Source organism: Carassius auratus, chromosome 1 (assembly GCF_003368295.1).
Source record: "Carassius auratus strain Wakin chromosome 1, ASM336829v1, whole genome shotgun sequence".
NCBI lineage: Eukaryota > Metazoa > Chordata > Actinopteri > Cypriniformes > Cyprinidae > Carassius > Carassius auratus.
In genome coordinates, this window is record NC_039243.1 from 3,866,963 (window position 1) to 3,891,823 (window position 24,861).

Here is a 24,861-nt window from a genome sequence, read left to right on the forward strand (position 1 = left end):
AATCTACGGTGCCCGTAAAGTGACTTGTTCGGTTTACTTAGTTTTGTCATGGCCACGAAATAATAACTCGTGGGAACGTGATAATATGTCGTGGTCACAAGATATTAATTTGTGGGAACGTCATATTATGTCGTGGCCACAAGATCATTTTGATCATCCTCATGGTGTGGCCTCGAGATGCTATGTTGAGGGAACAACATCCATTTCTCGTAAGACATCCATTTCACTTGTAAGACTGTTGGATAAAAAAAAGTTTTTATATTTTATTATGCACTTTATGTAATATTTATTTATGATAAACTTCATGTGAATGCTGACGACCGCATGTAATACAGCCTGGTAGCCAAAGTGTATGGTAATATAACAATTACTTAATTCTAAATAAAATATTAATGAATCCATCTCTGATTATCCCGGGTTGCTATGGTCACGCAGGTTTGTTTACGCATTAAACTCGTGGCCTCGAGAAAAACATGTCGTTCCCTCAACATAAGAAGTCGTGGCCACGAGAAATGGATGTTGTTCCCTCAACATAGCATCTGGAGGCCACGACATGAGGATGTAGTTACCTCGACAAAATTATCTCGTGACCACGACATATTATCACGTTCCCACGAGTTATTATTTCGTGGCCACGACAAAACTAAGTAAACCAAACAAGTCACCTTAAGGGGACCGTAGTACAGTATATAAATAAATTAAAGGGGGGGTGAAATGCTATTTCATGCATACTGAGTTTTTTACACTGTTAAAGAGTTGGATTCCCATGCTAAACATGGACAAAGTTTCAAAAATTAAGTTGTACGTTTGAAGGAGTATTTTTGTTCCAAAAATAACTCTTCCGGTTTGTCACAAGTTTCGGAAAGTTTTTTTCGAGTATGGCTCTGTGTGACTTTAGATGGAGCGGAATTTCCTTATATGGGTCCTAAGTGCGCGCTCTTCTACCGGAAGAGCGCGCGCTCCCGTATAGTAGAGCAGAGAGAGGCTGAGCACAGACATTCACTGATCAGAGCGAGAGCGTCGCGAAAAGTCACAAAAGAAGTGTGTTTTTGGTTGCCAGGGCAAGACAACCCTGCACAGATTACCAAAAGAGAAACAGCATTAAGGGACCAGTGGATGGAGTTTATTTTTACAGAGCATCAACGGAGTTGTGCAAGTGTTTTTGTTTGTTCCCTGCATTTCGGATTGCACATCGTTTATTTCTTAAGGATAATGCAGTCCCAACGAAAAAGGGTCACGATCGTGTGTTGGAAGCGCAGGCGGTGAGTAAAACTGCTTCAAATATCTCTGTGTTGTTAACTTAGCTATCGGCGTGTAAGCACATCAAGTAAACAACATGCGATGTTGTCATCAAACTGCACTTTCCACATGTACAGCTTAAAAAAAAAAAAAAAAAAAAAGACGACATAAAGTGGAACTTAGTCATTTTCCAAAACCGCTAAGCAAATATATACAGTTTCAGTACATACCACATAGAGACGCCTTTGCTGATGCTGCTCTTGTTAAATTTCAGCCTCTGGATCTGTGTCACAGCTTCCAAACGCTCTCAACGCAAAATCCTACTCGCGCTCGTGATTCTTTAGCTCCGCCCACACGTCACGCCTCTAGGCGCTCGTGTTTTTCCGGGAAAAATCGGTACAGACTATCTTTCTCTTATAAATATAATAAAAATAAAGACTTTTTGGAGTTATGAAGGATGCAGTACTACTCTATAGGTACTCAAGATTAACAGGATATTGAGTGAAAACGAGCATTTCACCCCCCCTTTAAACAAATAAATAAATACAAGAAAATGACAACTAAATTAATTAATGAATTAAACTAAAATATTTTAATCAAAACACAAATGAAATAAAATTTAATGCAAATAATTGAATTGTATTAAAACAAATAAATTTATTTAAACTAATAAATCAGATTAAAACTGTAAATAAAACCATTAAATAAATCAAATACAGATTAATTAAAAACAGTAAATAATAAATCAGTCTTCTGACTTTGAGGATGGCCAGACTTTTCCTCTGCTGCCCTGAAGATGGAGCTGTTTTTCAGTTCAGACTGAGACTGTGGTTGTGTAACAAACACACACACACACACATACACACACACAGAGAGAGAGAAAATATCTATCTAGTATTTAGTGTGAGAACATTTAGTGTGAGTGGAGGTTGAAGCAGGCAGTCATGATAACCTCCACATCCATCAATTTCTCAGGTACAACATCTGTCACAATATATTCAGTGTGGAAATGGCACTTTTTATTCTTCACTGTCCTTGATGTCATCGATAAACACAACAATTCAGCAGACTAACAGTGAGATGACATCTGTCAGCAGTACGTGGTGTTTCAGTGTTGTGACTGATGGAGAACTCACTGGCTGTTAACATCTCTGGATCTGTGAGGAGCAACATCTCAGTCAGTGGCACTATCACATGGGTCAAACATGAAATGATACTTTAAAAATAGCCATAAATATAATAAATGAATGAAAAACAGTAAATCAAAAATAAACAAATTAGAATTAATTTGTTTACACAGTCCTCCAGTGTGATGCCTATGCATAATAAAGATATGTTCAGCATTAATAATCATGAAGCTTTACCAGTTTATGTAAGTCTCCATCTAAAGCTATTTTAAGCAGCTCCTTTTACATTGTGCTTGCGGTTTATAAGACTTACTGTCAATGATACTATGAAAAAAAATTACTTTATAAACAGCAGGACTACTGGAAACCTTAATGATGACAAGAAAAGCACATCCATGTCTGTTTGTCCTCCACCCGTGCTATGATTATAATCGAGATCACTGTCTGTTTGTGATCATGAACACTGGCGTATAACAGTGCTGGGGATTTCTGAAGTGCCACTGAGACTCAGATGTGTTTCAGATGGGATGTGATACAGCATGGTCTTCATCTTACGCCTCTCATGAGTCAGTGTGAGAGGTGAATTCACACACACATACACATACACACACACGCACACACACACACACACACACACATACACAGGGGTAAATAAATGTCAGCCGAGGTTTCGTATATATATGGGGATGAACTACAGACCTTTCACTTTTGTTTTCTGTGCAGAACATCCACCAGAGCAAACCACAGACCTGTTTCCAGAAGAGCCTGGCGGTGAAACACACACACACACACACACACACACACACACACACACTCACACAAAGCATGTGGTTTTGCTTTGTTACTGTTGGCTTTGCATGGACAGAGTCTCACCCGAGGTTCGTGATGATGGTGTCTTTGTTGTGTGTTGTAGCCCGGTGTTTCGTGTCTGTTTGGTCTTTTCCTCAAACACAAAGACTGCAGTAATTCAGGCGAGCAGATCTCTGTGGATCATCTCAAACACACCAACACCATCTGATTCATGTGAAACCACATGATCTACAGTCTAGCATGTTTATATGTCTGGCCTAATAAAGACATTTCACCACTCACGTTCTGATGAAGCCCATGATACTTTAATGGAAAAAAGTGTGGGAGTAAAAAAGCTGATATAATGCCAAAATATAATATAATATAATTTTATGGAAGCAAAGTTTACTTTAAAAACACTTCATTTTAGTATCATGTTAAAATGTGAACATGAACAAACAAGACTAAACATCTTTTCATGGGACAATTGATAATGGATCATATGAAGCATTCAAGTCATTTTGGACAGATGTGAGTTGAATGGATATGAAGGTGATATTATGACCGGGAAGCTCAAAATTTTCTTTAAGCCCTGAGTTTCCGAGTCAGTAAGAAAACATGTGGATGAATGAATTGCTTTCCTCATCAGGTTCTCAGGACTATATCGAGTTCATCTACAGCATCTCAGCATATCATTTCCTGATGAATCTGACTAGTTGTATTTCCTTCATATAGGATGACCACCAGAGAATGCACCATGATCTTCCTGACATCCCCTGAAGTCCCCAAAGTGAAAAAGAGGAACTTTACAGACGCACAAACACAGAATCATTTGACAGTTTCAACACAAACAGAAGATCAGATCTACACAGAACTGGACCGCAGTGGACAGAGTCATGTGTATTATAGTCTCACAGCTGATTCTCTTCATGAGTCGATCGATCACATTATTGATCACGACTGACTGAACACTGAATCCTCACCAACAGCCAATCAGGATCCTTGATTCTCTGATCATCAAAACTTGAGTCAACATTCAACTCTTATGTTGCTTTCACAAAATCAGCTTTAGATGGTATTTAATTATTAAATGAATACAGAAATCGTTTTAATTTTTCTTACATAGATTTATTAAGCAGCAACTGTCCAATTAATTATTGTAATGTTATCATTTGTACTATCATGTTTGTCTGCTCTGCATTTTGCATCTGCATTGGCATCTCTTTCTTGCTCTCCAGTAAAAATATTGAATTGTCCTTAAACTTTCTCTGAAACAAGTTTTATTAGCTTTTGCAGCTTTACTTCACTTTAAGTCATATATAAAGACAATTCAATATTGATTAGCTATAAATGCTGATTATGCCTAGCTTTATTTATTTGGGGTTTCCTACTAGTCACAAGCAGCTGAATGAATCAACGTTCTGCACATTTATTTTAAACAGATTTTAAACCCTTAAATAGTCAAAACTTGCAATACAGGACTTATAATCAAGCGTTATAGCATGTTCACCTGTAAACAACTATAATATAGAAAAACAAAAACTACTGCATTTTTAGTTCGGGGGGGAATTTGGTCATATGGAGAAAGTTGCATTTGAACTGCCCACTGTGTACAACCACAGTCTTAAGTTTGGGTTGAGGATTCGTCCAAAATAGAGATGAGGAAGTGAGAGAGACACTGCCAGAAAGCCAAGGTTTTATTCTCTGCACTCATTAGAATCAATTAAAATCCATTCGGCATGTGGAAAGCAGGATTCGTTTGTTTCTGCGTCTACACAGGTGAGTGCTAGCGATCACTTTACATCAAAACAACAGCATCTGGATTTTATAACTGTCAGCATCAGTGTTGGGAAAACTACTTCAAAACTCTAGCTTGCCAAACTTAGGCTAGTTCTCGTTCAAGTAAAGCCGGGCTTAAAATATAAAGCTACAAATGACCAAATCTACTAATAAACCTCATTACTTTTATTGAAACGTATAGAACATAAAATGAGGATCTTGTTTAGGGTGACAGCATTTAACAGCATCAATTTACTCTGAATACCACCATTAAAAATAGGTTAATCATATTATTTTAACATTCAATTATTAGACATACTTTAAATTATAAGAATATAAATAAATAAATAAATGTGTATATTGCTTCAAAAAGTATATAAAATATTTTTGTTTGGATTGGTTGAACAGTATAATCTAAACAGATTCAGTAAAAAGAATCAAACTGCTTCAGATGACTCGAAAAAAAGCAACATCAAGCTTAAAATCCAGTTATTTTCACAACTGTATAAAGTGGAAGAACAAAAACTTTATATTTAGCCTTGCGACTCATTGAAAGAAGTGGATTATTGCCTTTAAAATCACATTACTCACATGTAGTTAGGAGAATTGTGTTGTTAATTGTTAGCTGTTGGAAATAAGTAACATTGACTGCTGCTTATGTGCTTTATATTTGTGTATTACGTAAATCACGATTGAATTTTTTTTAAATGTAATTTAATTTCCTTTCCAGCCTGTTTACTGGATGTTTGCTATGCTAAGATCGGATATGAGGGGAGCCAAGTAACCTTTAAAGCCATTTACACACCGGACTACAAGACAGACACCAAATACTTCGGCAAACATGGTGTTTTCTTCTTTGAGAAACTGGTTGAGACGTCTCATCCCAACAGGTGTGTGAAACAGGGGCGATTCACTCTATTCGACAACACGTCTGCTTGCGTGCTCACCGCCACCATCTTGAATCTGGTCCTGGAGGATTCTGGCTCCTACTCGTTCGGTGTGGATATTACACTGATGCCTGATCCTACAGGGGAAGAAATACAACTGACTGTCATTAGAGGTGAGAATCATTTAGAAAGTATTTAATAGGCTCTATGTTTTTCCACACACACATACAAACACATGACTGAATGCAGAAGTGAATGTGGCTGAAGGATAGTTTCACGTTCCTTCTTTGTACAGGTGAAGCACAGAGACCCATAACACCAGCACCGACACCGAAAGGTACCGCAGAAATGCAGGAGCGATCATATACACAATATACTCAATACGTTATTATTGCATAATGTTTATATGCATGCATATATCTGGCACTATTTGCACCAAGTAGTGTAAAAAGCATCTAACTAATATTACTGCAAAGAAAATACTCCTAGTTTTACAAAGTGTAATAGCATCTATCGCTAACCACCCGCTAAACATGCGAGTGCAAATAAAGCTGCTGCCTATCATAATGATCTTTGTTCTTCTGTTGTGTTGTAGTGATCATCTCCAGCACGAGCAGTCCTGTGAATATCACAGCACAGAACTGGGACAGAACTAGAGATCAGGGTGAACTGTTTGTCCTCTGTACAATCTATCGTTGATTCATTCCTCCTGCTTATTATTTGTTCAATCCACCATTTGTTTATTCAATCTAGTCAGTCTATCATTTGTTCCTTCATTCTGTTCTTTGCTGTATCTGTCTTCTGACCTCATGCATGCATTTGTCCTCCATTCTGTCTATCGCTCATCCATTCTTTCATTCAGTAGTTCATTCATTCATTCTTGTGTTTGTTCTGTCATTCTTTAATTTCTTTTGATTGTTTGAACGTATTGCTATGTTGTTTCATATTGTCTTACATCGTTCCTGTTAACTTCTTACACAACTGGACGGTCTCTGTTCTCAGATCTTGCTATTTGTCTCAATTTCTCTTCTGCTCTTTGTTTCTGCTGCTCACATAAACTAAAGTGTGTCTTATCAGGTGTGTCAGATTGTTTTCCTTTTCCACAGAATCTTATGTCAGGTTCGTGACAGTCTTGAGTTTGGTGTGTGTTTGCACACTTCTGGTTGTGTGTCCATTCGGTCTGTTTAAAGTTTTAAAATATGCCACCGCCTCCAAGCTGTCGGGTGAGACGACTGCATGAGACTTCCTCTTTTCTACGCAATCATAGATTTAACTTTTATCATGCGTCAATTAATACATGCATTACCCTTCTCCAGTGTCTGTGTCTTATCACCGGAAGACAACAGCTCAAGTTGTTGTAAGTCTGTAATCAGTGTTATCACGTTCACAACCACATTAATAGTGATGCTGATAATGTTAACTAATGTCCTCACTGACATGAAAGCTTCCTCTTTACAGGATGAGTATGTGAAAATGAGCTCGGTCGCCTTTACAAACCCGCCCACGGCTCGAAGTGATAAAGGTTCGGTTATCCCAGAGCTTCATAGGCCTGCAAACACAGAGCCGGATCCCAGCACAGACGCCTGCTGCACGGATGCTGTGCAACCAGATTTGGATCAGATCTACACCGAAATGAACCCGGATGTTGTTCAAGAGTCAATTTATCAGAGTATTGATCAGACTACTGACTGACCAAAACATCCTCATCAACAGCCTGACAAAATCACAGTTTCTTTTTCCTGCAACAGTTACAATAAGGTTTCTATCGTTAACAGTAGTTAAAAAAAAATCCTGATTTGGTAACATTAACATTTACTAATTAATTAATAAAATTAAATATTATATCTGTTGGATTCACAACTAATGGTAACAAAGAATACACATGTATTGAGTATTGTTAGTTAATGCATTAAGTAAAATTAACTAATCAAACCTTATTGTATAATGTTATCAATTTTCATCAGTTTGTTATGTTGATTTCATGTATAAAGACAAACAATTGAATTGTCTTGAATAAATAAATGTGTCTGAATGAAAACAGCAAATGTAGACGTATAGAAAAGTGTGTGAGTTTAGTGAGACTACAAGTCACGTTATGCACAGGTGCATCACTGCAGATATCTCAAGAAGATGGAGAGACAAAAAGAGAAGTAAAGAATTCATCACACCACACAGGAGGAAGGTGAAGTGTACCCTGGATTTCACACAGTGTTTAGCTTTTATAAGTGCTGTGAAGTCTCTTTTGAGTCTTTTCAGCATGTGGATTTTTCTAGTTTTCCTCTCCCACATCTTCACAGGTGAGTGAACATCCGTTTATCTTTCATAAGGAACGAGTAACTAAAGCCTGATATTTGGACTGACTTGCGCTATTGATTCAGTTGATCATGTGATGTCACATCCTGTCTGATTCCTGATTTCCAGTGGTGTCTATGAATGCTCTTACGGCTCCGACGGGAGGAAACGTCACATTTCATTGTTCACATTTATTGGCCCGTGGGAACATCAAGTATTTCTGCAGAGACTCTTGTGCGGTCGAGAATATTCTCATTAAAACAAATGCATGAGAAAACCTGACTAACAGAGGCAGATACACCATACATGACAAAGGATCAGACTTCACCATCACCATCACTGACCTGCGGCTGTCAGACTCTGCCACTTACATCTGCGCAGTCGACAGACTTTTAATAGACACTTACACGTATGGGACTCGGCTACATCTGTTTCAGGGTAAGTTATATAAAAAAATAAATGAATAAATATTGTGAACTCGCTTTATTTAGTAAAAATGGTTTCGTTTAGAGTTGAACTTGTCCTTTCAGAGGTATGTTGTAGTTGAAAGTTTGCTTTACTTCATTTACAGTCACATACATTAAACATATTTTATTATTCAGTATAGATGCTTTAAAAGAATGCATGTATGAAAAAAGGCATGTGAGTAATCTTACTCTGTTCAGACTTGCTGATTGTTTTACTTCTGTTTCTTAAATGTCTGGAAACTTGAATTTCTCATTTATGATAGCCAAAAACAGGAAATGTGATAAACAACACCCGTTTACGTTATAGTAGCATATTTACTGGATGTATTCATATTTTCCAATCTCTACACCGAGGCCTGCACAGCAAAATCCCCAGTGTTAATGGGATAATTAATAAGTTAATTGAGTTGTGAGTTAAGATCCCAACTAAAGCAAACACTGAACACTATAATGGTGACACACAAATTGTGATTTTCTCGTTTGGTGATTCTGCTTGTTAACATCAGGTGTCTTCAATAATGGTCAATCATAACTCAATTAACTTCTTAATTATCTCATTAACTTCAACTGTGCTTCAGTGTTACTTTTAACACTGCTTCAGTGTTTATATGAGTCCACACTCAAGAGTGTTAAATTAACACTGGAGATTTTGCTGTGTGCTTCACCAAGTTCATCCATATCACCTGCAAAACCAACAACTAGTGATACAACAGGTTATTGCCATCCATCTATAAATCACTTCTTCCTTACTTAAATTCAGATATTGAATCATATTTTTTTTAATATAGAGAATAAGGGAGCATTAATGACAAAGCGGTCGACTGCAGACTCTTCACCAGAAACCATGCACAGATCAGCACTGTCTGGTAAATAAGACTTTTTTAGTGTGTTTGGATATTTATAGGACTACTTGAGAATCAGATAGGAAGGAAAGAAATGTTTCATCTGTGTGCTGGTTTCTGTCCTCAGATCCTCTGGTTTATGAAGGAGTTGGTCTTAGTGCTCTGGTGCTGATTTTCAGATAAATGTGTTTGGTAGATTGTTTTATGTGTCTACATGAATATTTTTATACGGTGCAGGTCAGCTAAATGTCATTCAGGTACATATATGGTATTTCCCCACCCTCTGTTATGAGGTATTTAAAGGAGAGGTTTGCAACCTCTGGATACCAAAATACTTTCATATCCAGTTAATATACAGAAGTAAGCCATATACTTTAGTTTCATAAATTATCAACATGTGCCTTTCAAAAGTTGGAGAGTTACAAACCTGGAGAGTAAATAGATACATAGTTGATCATACTCTTGATTTACTATTATCCTTTGGTACTATTATGGTACTTTTATAATATTAATGTTATAATTTGACTGATTTATTGTCATTATTGTCATTTATTGTTTGTTTGGTGCAATGATATTCACATTGTTAAAAGTGATTAAAGCATCCACATTCTCTCTAAGGGCAAGTAAAAGCATAATAATGTTAACAAAATGTATGCATGCATTAGATCTGTTCTGATATTGGTTTGATATGTACAGTAATGTCAAGATATGCAAGGTGTGTGTAGTGCTAAAAACAGGGAAGGGGAAGAAGAAGTTAAGCATTGCACCATAGACACGTCAGTACGGAAGAAAGAAGCATTTGTCAGTGTTTACGAGTTTTATTTAGAAACAAAAGTGATATAAATCCTCACCATGTGGAGCTTTCTTCTTCTCTGGTTCTGCATGGGTATCGGTGAGTTCAGGACTTCTGCCTGTGACAGTTTTGCACTTCTCTGCTTTTCCACAATTTTACAACCAGCAGTCGGCATTTCTTAATATGTTAAATGTGCTAATCCTGTCTAATGATGTTTCTGTTTTCAGTTGTTGTTGGTGCTCCAGTTACAGTCACAGGATACAGAGGAGAGAGAGCTGACATCAGATGCACATATGAATCTGGATATGAATCAAATCCAAAGTATTTGTGTAAAGGCGAGTGTAGAGACAGACAGGTCATAGTTAAATCCGGATCTCCAGCTAAAGACCAGAGATTCTCTCTGAGAGACAACAGGACGGCCAGAGTTTTCACCGTCACCATCACTGATCTGAGACCAGAGGATGCAGGAACATACTGGTGTGGAGTGGAGAGGACTTTAATTACTGATGTCTATTCAGAGATTCTGTTGCTCGTTGAACAGGGTAATGTGACTTAAACAAATGGACCTAGAAATGTCTATGAAAACAAGCCTGTAACTGTTCATGCATGTATGTGACTTTTTCTCATTTAAGGTCATGCATGCAAAGATTCGACACATAGATGTGTTTTAGAAAGTGCAAGTGTTGGTTACATTAATTGATCTCCATCGGTTTCCATGCAGTTCACCAAAAATCACCATCACAAGTGTCAGTTCCTAGTCTGTTGCCACACTGAAAAGGGTGTTGCCACCCTGGCAAGGGTTAAAAATAATTTATAATGAACTGTAATTATTTGCACCTCAGGTATTACAAGTATTCATAAAAAATAATCATTTATGCTGTGTCTGTGCAGCTAATTTTGAACAAAATAATGCAGGTCAGATTGATCCCAACACAAAGGGAAGAACTTACTTTTGTAGCGTATTCTTTTATTTATTTATTAGATATTTTAGACTCTGACAAGCTACAGTAAATATTTCATGTTTTTAAAATACTTTTTATACATGATATTCTCGGCGATACTGCATCATAAACAATGGGGTAACACAAATGTGATTGTAATGCATTAGTATGGGTGAAATCTAGTCCATCTTTGTTTTCGTTGCTTTAGATATTGGGACAACTGAAGGTCCAACCGTCCGCCTGTGTTTAATGACAAGCACTCGTGTTTCATCAGCTCCTCTGACTCCTCAAACCCTGCAAGCACAGACGTCTCCACCTGACTCAGGTAAACAGCTCTCCACATCACACACTGCTCATGTCTCTCTCACAGAAACATCTGAACCAGCTCAGTGCTTCATTTTCAGGTTCTTTTGATATCATCACCATCGTCATCATTACAGCAGGAGCTTTGGTTTTGTTCTTCATCTGTGCTGTGTTGCTTACTGTGGCCATACGGAAGAAAAAGACATGTGGTAATATTTATGCAGTATATATTAATGAATTAATTAATTAAATCTCAATTTGTCTACATTCAGATCACTATTCAGATCAGATACTATTTTAGGTTTTATTTATATTTTGAATTACTTTCCATTTTTATTCTTTCCATTTTCATCTCAGTTTTAAAGTTTTAGTAACGTTGTTTTCTAATATTTTTATAGCTATATATATAAAACTATAAAAAAATATTATAAAACAACATTACTAAAACTAAAATAACTAAAAATGCAATGAATATATATACAGTACAGACCAAAAGTTTGGACACACCTTCCCATTCAAAGAGTTTTCTTTATATTCATGACTATGAAAATTGTAGATTCACACTGAAGGCATCAAAACTATGAAGTAACACATGTGGAATTATATACATAACAAAAAAGTGTGAAACAACTGAAAATATGTCATATTGTAGGTTCTTCAAAGTAGCCACCTTTAGCTTTGATTACTGCTTTGCACACTCTTGGCCTTCTCTTGATGAGCTTCAAGAGGTAATCACCTGAAATGGTCTTCCAACAGTCTTGAAGGAGTTCCCCGAGAGATGCTTAGCACTTGTTGGCCCTTTTGCCTTTTATTTATTTAAAGGGTTAGTTCACCCAATAATCAAAATTACAGTATGTCATCAATAACTCACCATTGTGTCGTTCCAAACCCGTGAGACCTGATTGCCTTTGATTCAAGCCTTCGGTTTACCCACGCTCATAACACTAGCACAGAATCAGTTCAGTTCAGTTCAGTTCAGTTCAGGCGCTCTGTGTGTCGGTCTGCTTCCCGCTGAATCACACATGCGCAGTATCATCAGCTCCTCGGTTCTCGAATCGGACGCGTCTGACAGAACCGGTTCTTGACTCGTGAACGAGTCGTTATCTGGCTCGGCTCGGTGTTCATCTTCAGTTCTCTCTTCACATCAGTTCAGTCAGTGTACTGTTTGAGAAAATGAATTACTCCGGGATATCGGTTTGTTTGAACTCAGAGGGAGTGTTTAATTACATAAGTTTGATTATTGGGAGAACTAACCCTTTAAGTTAATGATTATTTCAAGTAACACTTTTTTAAAATTGATTAATTTAACTATAATAATTCGATTTTAGACAACATAGACACATAGAACTAAATAGTCTGTAATGATTTATAAACGACCTAAAATTACAGAGGTTTAAAAAAAAAAAAAAACAGAGTGCAGATTTCCTTTCTGTTCAAATTGTCGTTGTTTTTTTTTCTGGTCTGAGCAAAACTGTTGAGACAGTCAGTGACTTACTGTCTGGCTAACCTGAAGAACTGAATTCAGTTCCTGGAAGTTTTAAAACTAAGATAACATTCATCTATCGCAGGCCTGGTTTCCTTCTCCTCTCAGGGGCTTCATCTGACAATCAGAAAAGAAGAAGATGTGAGTCAAGATCATCTTAAAGATTTCAAAATGAGTTGCATCATGAACTTTAGTTCTTCTCAAGTCAGTGTCAAGGTTCACATTCTTGCTCAATTCTCCCTTCCTTCAATTTACAGAATACGTATGAGACAGAAACCCCAGCTGTCGTCTCAAACTCACACACAGCTCAGAGTGATGAAGCGTTCGACACAGACCTCGACGTCATGACTGCTGCTGCTGGAGTGAGAAACAGTGTGAATCCAGATCAGATCTACACAGAACTCAACCCCAGCAGACACAGTCACATTTATCAGAGTCTCACCGCTGGGTCTCAAGAAGAGTCCATCTATCACACCATCCATCAACCACTGGACTGAACACTGAAGCCTCGTCCTCAAATGATCAGCCCTTTACTGTTGCATGTGAATGCTGCATAGACTTTACAAATGATACAGTAGCCTCAGATCATATTCTAAGTCTAATAAATGTAAAGCGGGTGAAAATATGATCATTTGTCTGTAAAAGAGTGATGTTCACTAATTAGGAAGTGGCTAATCAGGACAATGACATTATGACGCCATGGATTGACTGATGAAATCTCTCACAGCTTGACTCGCTGGGTTTCCTGCACTGTGACATTAAATACAGCACGCATCTATTACGAAATCATCAAATGTTTGCAAAACGTGCAGTTAGAGAAATTATACATATTTGTTCTGGAAATGTGTTGAATGGTCATCAGTGGAAATGGATTTTGCAGCCAGATGTACATACAAATGTAATCTGATCAGATTTGGGCTTTCGAATAGATCAAATCTTGAAAATGGTTTGTCTGAATTTGATTACAAAATCCAATCTTGGTTTTGATCTGCATCAAACTGTCATTATGTGTGGTTCAAAGTTTTGTAGTAAGATTAAGATCAGGGCCGGCCCGCGCATAGGCGGTATAGGCAAATGCTAAGGGCGCCACTCATCCATAGGGGCGCCAGAATGAGTGAACGAGTGCAATTTTTTTTTTTTTTTTTTACTTTTTTTTAATATATATATATATATATATATATATATATATATATATATATATATATATATATATATATATATATATATATATATAATAGGCTACTATTTAAAAACCATTAATTCGAAATACTACCAAAAAAAAAAAAAATAAAAAAAAAAAAAAGTCCGGCTCTTCAATCTTCCCCCGCCCATCGAGTGCTTGAAGTGCGTCAGAAACAGAGCGTGCGCACCATCAGTTGTTGGTATTTTGTTGTGTAGCGTGCCGGACGCCGCATCCAATGTAGACAGCACTGATTTTGTTAACACACAGCTCATAGAAACGGGCCTGGCACCTCGCGCCAGTTCTAGACACGGTGAAAGTTTCCTGATTGTGACGGAAGGCCGAATTTACATGACACATTATAAATGAGCATAGTCTGCGATAGATACAGTGCCAAAAAGAAGAGAAGAGGATAAAGACAGAGGTAAAGAGATGTAGTGAAAGAACAATTTATTGCATAGGAGAAAGATACTATAATTTCATGGCAGTTATTTTTACCTTAAACTTAATGTTAGCAGTTGTTAGCAGCCCAGACTGTGATTTTGTACAATCATGTCAGTTTTAAGACGCATTTTTTATTATCACTTTTTATTAATGTTTTACTCTACAGTTGTGCAGTTTTGGGGGGGATACAGTACAGGCCAAAAGTTTGGAAACATTACTATTTGTAATGTTTTTGAAAGAAGTTTCTTCTGCTCACCAAGCCTGCATTTATTTGATCAAAAATACAGAAAAAAATGTAATATTGTGATATATTATTACGATTTAAAATAATTTGTTTTCAATGTATTATACTCTAAATTAGCATTTATTTCTGTGATGCAAAGCTGAATTTTCAGCATCATTACTCCATTCTTCAGAGTCACATGTGACATCCAGTCTATCACATGATCCTTTAGAAATCATTCTAATATGATGATTTATTATGAGTGTTGGAAACAGTGTGTGTGTGTGTGTGTGTGTGTGTGTGTGTGTGTGTGTGTGTATGTATATATATATATATATATATATATATATATATATATATATATATATATATATATATGCTAAATCATGAACACAATGACAGGGTGAAATGGGCTGTGATGCATGGGGCGCCAGGTAAAATCTTGCCTAGGGCAGCAAATTGGTGAGGGCCGGCCCTGATTAAGATTCTTTCAATTGTATAATAAAAAAAATAAATAAAAAATCCAGGTCAGTGTGTCTTTTATTGTCAGTTTTAGAAAGAACAGTGTTGATTTGACAAAAGAGCTTTAATTGAGAATTGAAATGCCCTTTTATTACTAGTCATGATGAAGTCTCAGTAGCAGTTTGTCAGTATCTTATTGTTTCCTGGAGCCTCAGAGATGTGATAGAGATGTGTGGAAGTGTATATGTTGATTTGACTCATTTCATAAGTTGTCTGTCCAACAGATGTCAGTGTGGAGAGGAACTAGTCGCTGTTGTGTTTTATCACAAGAAAATGAAGCTTGTCTCCTTCAGCATTAAAGGACACACAGAAGTGTTACAGTCTCAAGACTTTTATTTGGCAGCAAGGTATATATGTTTTCTCACTGGTGTAAAGCAGCAGGCCTATTAACACTCCAACATTGAGCAGAACAGATGAAATATATTACACTCTGTACATGCAGTTTTCATATATGTGAAGAATCAATGCCGGTATTAATATTATGAATATTTGACTGCACAGATGATTGAGTTTAGTGCTGCACACAAGGGAAATGAAATACTGTTCCTCTGCTGATGTGTGACGACATAGTTACAGTCAAACATCACAGATGTGCTCTCTGAAGATTTCCTGAAGAGCTGATGTGGTCAGAGATACAGAAAGGGAAAGGAAATAATATAGTTGCAGACGATGCAAGCTTTTTCACTCGGTACAGAAGAGAAACACCGTAACACTTGAGCTTTTGTCTTGTATTTATACAAAACGTGTGTAAAATCTTAGCATGTGGGACATTATCTTGCTCTTTTCCAGCATCTGTACAGGTGAGTTTAAGACTCTCAGGGATTTTGTGCCAAATTTGATGTGTTTTATTGTTTTTTTCTCTGTTACTGTGACCAATAGTCACATATGTTATTATTCTGGTCTGATAATATCTCTTGCCAGGCACGTGCACAGGTAGGGCTCAACCTGTGCAGAGCACATGACCTTTTTGCCCTTACACTCCGAAGTGCCCTTTTTTTGGTGGTGTTTTTTTTATTTTTTTAATCAATGCTATTGGTCACCCTTTACGTCTGTCTGTCTGTTTTACAAATATTTAGCAAATGAAAGTTCTTAAAACGAGCTTGTGTAAATCTTATTCGATCCTCAAGCTGTCAGTAAGCTGATAACTCCGCCCCCTCTGTATTAATTGAATCAACTGAAGTTCCACAGCAGCCGCACAGCAACAGCTGAGCTGAACAAAGTTTTGCGAAGGGTAAATAAATATCTTGTTGTTTGAATAAGTACTACTAAACACTATGTCTATAAAGGCTCATATTTTATTTATTTGATGTCTGACTGACTGACTGAGAAATGTGGGACGTCGCCTGAGAGAGAGGGCTAAGCATTTGCCATCTAGTCATAGCCAATACATAGCCAACACTTAAATAGCCTGTGCATACAGTTGCATTTCATCTTTTATAAAATGCTATTTTGGCCAAATGAATTTTACCACAGGAAAAACTGAGCGCTCCGTCTATATAGCTAAAAAAACTAGTTTGTAACCTAGATGAAAATGTAATGTGATGCCGGCAGCGGCAGGCGTCGTCGCCGTTTTAATGACGGACAGAAAAAAAAATCACATTTGCACACATTCGCTGGTCAAAAACGATATATTGATAAGTAATACAACAACATATAATTTGTTTTTACCATCGGAAAATCATAACAGGTGCGCCCCCGCTGTTTCATACTGGAACTTACACAAAGCGACGAGTGATCCTCGTCACCTAGATAACATATATTTCTAAGAAATTTATGATTGCTGATACACTTAATTTATTAACATTTAGGCTAATCATGTGAAGGTATACTCTCCGCTCGTCCTCACATGTATAAAATGTAGTAAAACATGGTTTTACTACTGTAATGTAGTAGTAACTAAAAAAAAAAAAAAAATTACAGAAGATCACTGAAATCTTTACATTTTATCATACAGAATGTAATTCGTGATTCATTCCAAGGCTTCATTTATTTGATCCAAAATACAGCAAAATCAGTAATATTGTGTAATATTTTTACAATTTTAAATAACTGTTTTCTATTTGAATATAATTTAAAATGTGATTTTATTTTTGTGATCAAAGCTGAATTTTCAGCATCATTACTCCAGTTCAGTACTCTTCAGTGTCACGTGATCCTTCAGAAATTCTTTTCACTGCAACTGTACTTTTCACTATTTTTATTTATTTTTTCATTGCTGGCTTATTTTAGGGAAAGTGTAGTGAATAAGAGACCTTCAAGAGACCAACATCCCTGGTCCACCACAGTATCAATTTTTTTGCCAGATACATGGCTCACAGAAGGTTGCTGTTAAGTTCAAAGAAGCCCTTAAAACCCTGTTTATCTATATTATCTAATTATCTAATATTATTATTATGGTTGTTATTAATCGTGAATAAATCTAAAGCTTTTGAGACTATTATTTTGTGTTATTGAATTTGTCATGAAGATGTGACCATTTCTTCCTTTTATGCAGGCTTACTAAATAATCTTGATATAAATAAGGGGGGGGGGGGGGGTTCAGTTTCAGCACATGCCCCTCAAAAGATCTGTGCACGGCCCTGTCTCTTGCTCACACATAACAGATCTGTCTAATGATATTTCTGTTTTCAGTTGTTGTTGGTGCTCCAGTTATAGTCACAGGATTCAGAGGAGAGAGAGTTAACATCAGATGCACATATGAATCTGGATATGAATCAAATTCAAAGTATTTGTGTAAAGGCGAGTGTAACATTGGAAGCAGAAACATCATAGTTAGATCAGGATCTCCAGCTAAAGACCAGCGATTCTCTCTGAGAGACGACACGACGGCCAGAGTTTTCACCGTCACCATCACTGACCTGAGAACAGAGGATGAAGCACAATACTGGTGTGGAGTGGACAGGACTGTATTTACTGATGTCTATTCAGAGATTCTGTTGAATGTTAAACTGGGTAAGTGATTCATGTGACTTAGGGCTGTCACAATATTAGATTTTTCATATCACGGTTATTGTTGCCATAATAATTAATGATATCAATATATTGTGATATCTATTGAAACCTTGGTGGGGGGGGGGCTATCAGTCAAATATTTTTTTTTACTTTGTTTATTGAGTTTTTCAGTTTTACTCAATGAACATAAGGATATTAATAAACGCAGGGCACAAGAGTGTGGCTTTCTCCGTCTTCTGTGAAGCTCTTATGAAATAACGAGAAAATACTGTCAAGTTCAACAGTGTGATGAATAAATATTAATGGTAACACTTTACAATAAGATGTCATTTGTTAACATTAATGTATTTACTAACATGAATGAACAATAAACAATACATTTATTACACTATTTATTAAACTTTGTTAATGTTAATAAAAAGCATGAGTCACTCGTTCATGCTAGCTCTCAGTGCATTAATGTTTACAAACACAACTTGTGACTTTAATAATGCATAAGTAAATGCTAAAATTAACATGAACTAAGATTAATAAATGCTGTGGAAATATTGTTCATTATCATTTATGATATTTTTAAGTTAACTAAAGAACCTCACTGAAGAATGACATCAGATGAGGCATTAAGTGCAGGGCACTGCGACCAACTTAACATTTTACTTTTAATGTAGTTTTAATGTTTAATGTTTAATGTAGACATGTGGTCCCTCAGTTTTTCAAGATCAGTTTTAATTGTGTTACTGTTCATAGATTTGCACAAAGAAATAAAGTGTTAATATGCACAGGGTGTATTGATTGCAATTACAAAAATAATACTAGTAAAGAAAATGCAGTACTTATTAAAATAATCACCTTTTACTTAAGTATATGAACACAGAAAACTGCTGTTAATATAATGTTTCTATGACTAGTAAAATAATGGCTAGTTACACGATTCTCCTCAGAGTACTATTACTTATTCGTGTTTGACAGTGTCAGCGTTAATATAATTCATATTGAGTGTGCACTGAGATTAAGTTGATCTTTCCTGTCACATTATAGATAATAAGAAGACTGAGATTTCAACTATCAGCTCTTTTACAACCACACCGTCATATTTGAGCACAACAGAACCATATCCAGAATCCAGCAGCATCACAATCACAGAAAGAACAGAAACAATCCCAGATCAGCACAAATCACCAGGTCAGTTCATCTTCCTCTTTCTCTCTTTATTCTCCTCTAATATGCATGATGTAGGTCATTTAGCACTGATTTCTTCATCTGTTCAGGTAAATTTCTCCTCATCTCACACACTCATATGGAGTGAACTTACAGCATTACACTGAACAGGAAGTGACAAGATCCCTCTTATTTCATTCAGTCGTCTATCATTTATTCATTCTCGAAAGAGTTTCTGTTCTGATTCTAATGATTGTTTCTGTTTATGCAGATTTCAGACACTGTTTTCCTCCTGTTAGTTTCAGGTTCATTCATGATTATCGTCACTGCAACGGCTTTGGTTTTACTCCTGATCGTTCTTCCCTTGATTATAGTGGCTGTGTGGAAGAGAAATAAGACCCAAGGTAATAATCTACATGAAATAAGTCCTTTTCTCTGAGGTTTCAGCATTTAGAGCATAAACAACCTTGAAGATTGTGTTTGGGAGAACATAGTTTAAATGATAGAGATTTACAGCATTAAAAACCCGACGAGTATACTTAACTCAAACGGTTTGAGTAAACAGATATCCTTAAACCATTTTAGTTGAAAAAACTAACAGTTATGAGTACTCTGAACTTAATTCAGTTGAGTTCACTGAAAGAAGATATACATTGCATTCAAGTAATTAAGTGATTAACTAAGTGCTGATTGTGAATTAGTGATGAACAGCTGCTGCTAACAAACAGAATCACTGAAGAAAAGAGAAACACAAGAACTACTACAACTGACTTCAGACACAGACTTAGATGAAATCAACTGAAATAATAGGTGAACACCTCATGGCATTTCTTCTGGGCTTTTGAGTTACAACAAATGTGTTTTAGAAACACACGGTTATAACAACCAGAGAAAAGACTAAGACAGAAATCAAGGGTCAAGAGCACAACTAAAGCAAACACTGATCTCTAACATGGTTACTTCAAATGAAACAATAAATCAACATCTAAACCTTAGTTCATTCTCAATAAGATCTTCTGTAGACGTCTGACAGAAATAAAGTCAGTCTGGTTATTAATAAGTGGAGCTGGTGATGCTGTTTGTGAGGTTGTTTAATCAGATCTTGAGAGATTTCATGTATTTTATTTCAGTTGATTTCATCTAAGGCTGTGTCTGAAGTCAGTTGTAGTAGTTCTTGTGTTTCTCTTTTCTTCAGTGATTCTGTTTGTTAACAGCAGCTGTTCATCACTAATTCTCAATCAGCACTTAGTTAATCACTTAATTACTTGAATGCAAAGTTTTAAAACTTACAGGGTTTAAATCAAGGCAATCTGTTTACTCAAACGGTTTGAGTTAAGTTATTTGTCGGGTTTTACAGTGGCATAAAGACTAACACTGATCTCTTTCACAGGTCTGCTGTCATCCACCATCGTAGAGTTTAATCCAGTCTTATATGAACAGGTGAGTATAAAGAGACTGATGTCTTTATCATTTAATGGACAGTTTCACTCAAGATGGCCAACAGCAGAAACTGCATTAAAAAGGTGCTCTGTGAATGATTATATTAATGTGTTATAATATTAAACAGATTCCCTTTTTTTCAGTGTTTTGTCCGTTAACTCACAATTTCTGATTTTCTATGACTGTAGATCAAGGACGCTGGACGTGACAGTAATCCAGAGGACAGAGACACAGAAACAACTGTAGTTTACACCTGTGCTTCCTAAACTTGTGTTATACGTGTCCCTACAGACCTGTCAATGAGACTCAAGCAGCTCTTCATCAACATCACAACACAAACCAGTTCAAAATATAAGAAATCTTATACTTAAAATCTACACTTTGGCATTATGGTGCCTTATTTTGTGAACACAATCAATTTAATGTGTTTTGATCTTGTTCAGAACCAAGAGAAATCGTCTTTATCCTTCGCCTCATTATTTTCATCATTTTACTGAACTTCAGTCATAATTTATCTAATATTGTCAGCTATGCTTGCAATCTTTTTCATTGTGATTATCATTGTTGCTAAAGTTTTTTCTGGATATGTTTAAAGCTGATATAAACAAATATGGATTGTAGAAATAGTTTTGAATTTCTGAAGTATGTCTCGTGATACTTGCACCTGCAGGTTAGTGGATGAATTATACCACAATATTCTGCATTTGTATATTTATTTTATTATATTGTTGTATGTGAGTAAATGTGTGCTGTCTGTATCATTTTCTCATCAGATGTTAGGCTCAAGGTTTGTCTGGTTAGTTTCATCTGTTCACTGCTGGTGGATGCTAGAACTGCACTGATCTGCTGCTAAAGAGCATCTTTCTCCACTGATGACTGTTTAAAATACAGCTTTTATTCTGATAAACTCATGCAAGCAACATTCAATGGAGGCTCCTTAAAGCAGCTGTCATTGAGATGTTAATACTTATGGTTAGCTTCATGAAAATATTACTAGAATATTTCCTTCAGTTAAACATCAGATGTCTGCAGCAGTAACTTATCATACAGGAAGTTCAACCACAGCCACAGGAAGAGCTGTGAGGCTTCAGCCAAACACACTTCCCACAATGCAACTCTTCTTCCAGGGCTGATGCGAGGCAGAAAGTGTGACTTTAATGTCCAAGTGTCACAGGTACCAGCTGGTACCACATAAACAGCGTATATGCTCTCTCTGGAAACAGGAGAAATAAATGAGACCGTGAAAACTCTGCGTCTGTTTTTCATCTCGCTCAGCAGAAAGAGCGGGAGAGAGGATTTATTAGACATTCACATTTTAAACCATCCTCTGTTACAAACACTCAATGTTCACTAATAAACATGTCTTCAAAGTAAAATACAATTTGTCTTTTTTTCCCCATCTTTCAGCAAATACTGAGTAATAAGTTTTGTGTGATTAAATAAATCAAAATGACAATAACCACCGTTACCCTGTAAGTTGTATCTTTTTAACTCAAAATAAAACATAGCTTATGTTAAATGCATTTTCCATTTCCAGCAAAAGTCATTTTTACTCTTACTCTTATTTTTAACCACTTGTAAAATATAAATCAGATTTGTTTTTATCATTAGCTTTTAACCATGACATAAACTCAGTTTTTAACATTAGCTTTTCACATTTCAAGAGTATTAAGAGTTTACAAAAATTTTCAAGAAGCTAAAAATAAAGCTCTGTCCGACGTGACTTTGGCAGCAACAGGTGACATTAATGTGAAAATGCGGCTATAGCCATGTACATATATGTCCACATATTCATAAAACAGCCATATTAGCGGACATTAAAACATTTAGTGACATGTCAACATATTACACTTCAGGTACTTCGATTAATTTACTATTCTACAAACCTGGAAACAGGAGAAATAAATGAGAGCGGACACACTCTGCGTCCGTTTTTCACATAGACAGTTAAAGAAATGGACACAGTGACCCCATTATATTTAACGGAGACAAGTGAAGTCAATAGAAGCACACACTTCCTGGGGGTCGACAGAAATCTTCATTTCCCTACACCACTGTTAAGTGCAACATTGGACAATTGTTTTTTCTCTCACAGGACTGACCTCCGTGCTCTTTGAGTGGCTGGTTACGAAAATAACATGCAGCTTAGAAAGAATTATCCAAAAACTTAGAAGACCACCTGTTGGTTATATTGATGAAATTAAGGTTGGGCCTATACAGTTGACCAAAAAGTTGCTTATATGTCTTATCGAAATTACAAAACCCTGTTAGATACAATCAGGGACATGTGACCAATGAGGAAATACTATTTGTATCAAATAAATTTGTTAGGAAACCATTCTAACATATGCAAATTTGTCTGTGACAGGGCCTGACACTTTAGGGGTGAAATGCATATAAAAATTTATTTATTTCAATCATAAAAACATGGTGAGATGGCACGATATCTGTTTCATATAGATTAACATGTCCTACATATGACTCAATGTTCAGATGTAATATTTATATATTTTTTTCACCCAAGATTTTTGCAAGTGGAAATGTACATTTCTGGTAGAATGTCCCTTGAGGTCTTCATCCATTGGTCAATACAGACCTCGCACCCCACCACACTCCTGCAGCATGAGGTGAACACAGGCTCTTCAATGATCGTTGTGTGTTTGTGTGGTGCCAAATAAAAATGATTATGATTATGAAAGCCCAAAAAGCTTTTGGAAAAGCAAGTCAGATGTAGAAAAGGGGACACACACTGTATCTTCTAGTTTACTGTGTTTTGGTTAGGATATTAAAATGGTAACAAAACAAGAAAGTCTGGAAAATAAGGATGAGTTTAGGCAGTGGGCCTGTTCGTTGGTTATCTGGCTCGGCTCGTTGTTCATCTTCAGTTCTCTCTTCACAGCAGTTCAGTCAGTGTACTGTTTGAGAAAATGAATTACTCCGGGATATTGGTTTGTTTTAGAACTAACAATTATTGCTAAATGTGTGACTGAATCATATAATAACTTAATTAATAATATTGATAGTTCATCGTCTAGCTGACTACGTCTTGTATTATTATTATTATTTTTTCTAAAATCCTGTCAAATGTGCACAAACTACTAGCTACTACTAAATATTGTAGAAACATAATTTTCTGTAAAGTTGCTTTGTAACGATTTATTTTGTAAAAAGCGCTATACAAATAAACTTGAATTGAATTGAATTGAATTTTAACTCAGAGGGAGTCTCAGCCACATTAAACAAGTTAACAACTTAAGTCATTTGTGGATTAATGCGTATTGAAGACGTGAACTGTTTCAAACGATTCAGTTCAATTTAGTGCAAGAATAGGTCTCTGCAGGAAAGTAATGGGAGTTACCAGATCAGTGTTTTTACTAACTATAACTATAAAGTAACTGTAACTATAAAGTTCACTCTACTCTTCACCCAGTTCATCCGCCACTTGTTACTTGGATTTTGGGAGAGACTGATGAGTTAATGTGCTGTAAATCCAACTGAAGGGACTTTCTGAACTGCAGCATGAACAAACATGGCGGCACCCATCTCACATTACAGATCACGATCAAGGTCATTTAGAAGGGTTTTTAAAAAACAAAACACACTAGTTTACACATATTTATGAATCAGAATATCAGATTGTTTATGGCATGGTATGCAAGTTAAGAATATATTAAATAAAAAAGGAAAAAAGAAATAAAAACAATCCATCTGTCATACAGTTATTGCAGACGTGGTGTGACACGTGACAAGCCTGATGTGTCGCCATGGAAACAGTAAGGGGAACATTCTAAAATATCGGTCATTTTAAAACTCACTCTGGGGGACCGCTGGAATATTTTAAACTCACCGCTGAAATGGTTAAGTAAAATTTACAAACAAAGGGTCAATCAAATTTACTGGGAGATCCCAAGTAAACTTAACTTAAATATGTCTACTGAAAGCTACTAATAATTATGTTTAGGCTTTTACTTATCTTTTTTTTTTGTAAATTACCTAGCAT

General features: G+C 36.2%; 2 protein-coding genes across 4 annotated transcripts; both read left to right on the plus strand.

The window, feature by feature from the left end:
- The first annotated feature begins 4,741 nt into the window (after positions 1-4,741).
- On the plus strand, positions 4,742-7,594 carry LOC113119346 (uncharacterized). The gene is made up of 7 exons (XM_026288796.1): positions 4,742-4,934; positions 5,665-5,994; positions 6,117-6,158; positions 6,417-6,485; positions 6,928-7,044; positions 7,138-7,178; positions 7,280-7,594. Exons 1-7 carry the CDS (start codon positions 4,895-4,897, stop codon positions 7,511-7,513), a joined length of 873 nt encoding a protein of 290 aa, XP_026144581.1. The 5' UTR covers positions 4,742-4,894; the 3' UTR covers positions 7,514-7,594.
- A 1,571-nt stretch (positions 7,595-9,165) lies between these two features.
- On the plus strand, positions 9,166-13,977 carry LOC113119191 (CMRF35-like molecule 3). Of its 3 annotated transcripts, XM_026288666.1 has the most exons (7): positions 9,377-9,446; positions 9,550-10,314; positions 10,443-10,757; positions 11,365-11,481; positions 11,561-11,668; positions 13,028-13,083; positions 13,200-13,977. In XM_026288666.1, exons 2-7 carry the CDS (start codon positions 10,275-10,277, stop codon positions 13,437-13,439), a joined length of 876 nt encoding a protein of 291 aa, XP_026144451.1. In that variant the 5' UTR covers positions 9,377-9,446; positions 9,550-10,274; the 3' UTR covers positions 13,440-13,977. The 3 variants fall into 3 exon arrangements, with proteins under 3 accessions (XP_026144369.1, XP_026144294.1, XP_026144451.1); XM_026288584.1 differs by having other exon boundaries at positions 9,166-10,314; XM_026288509.1 differs by lacking the exon at positions 9,550-10,314 and having other exon boundaries at positions 9,166-9,446.
- The last annotated feature ends 10,884 nt before the right edge of the window (positions 13,978-24,861 follow it).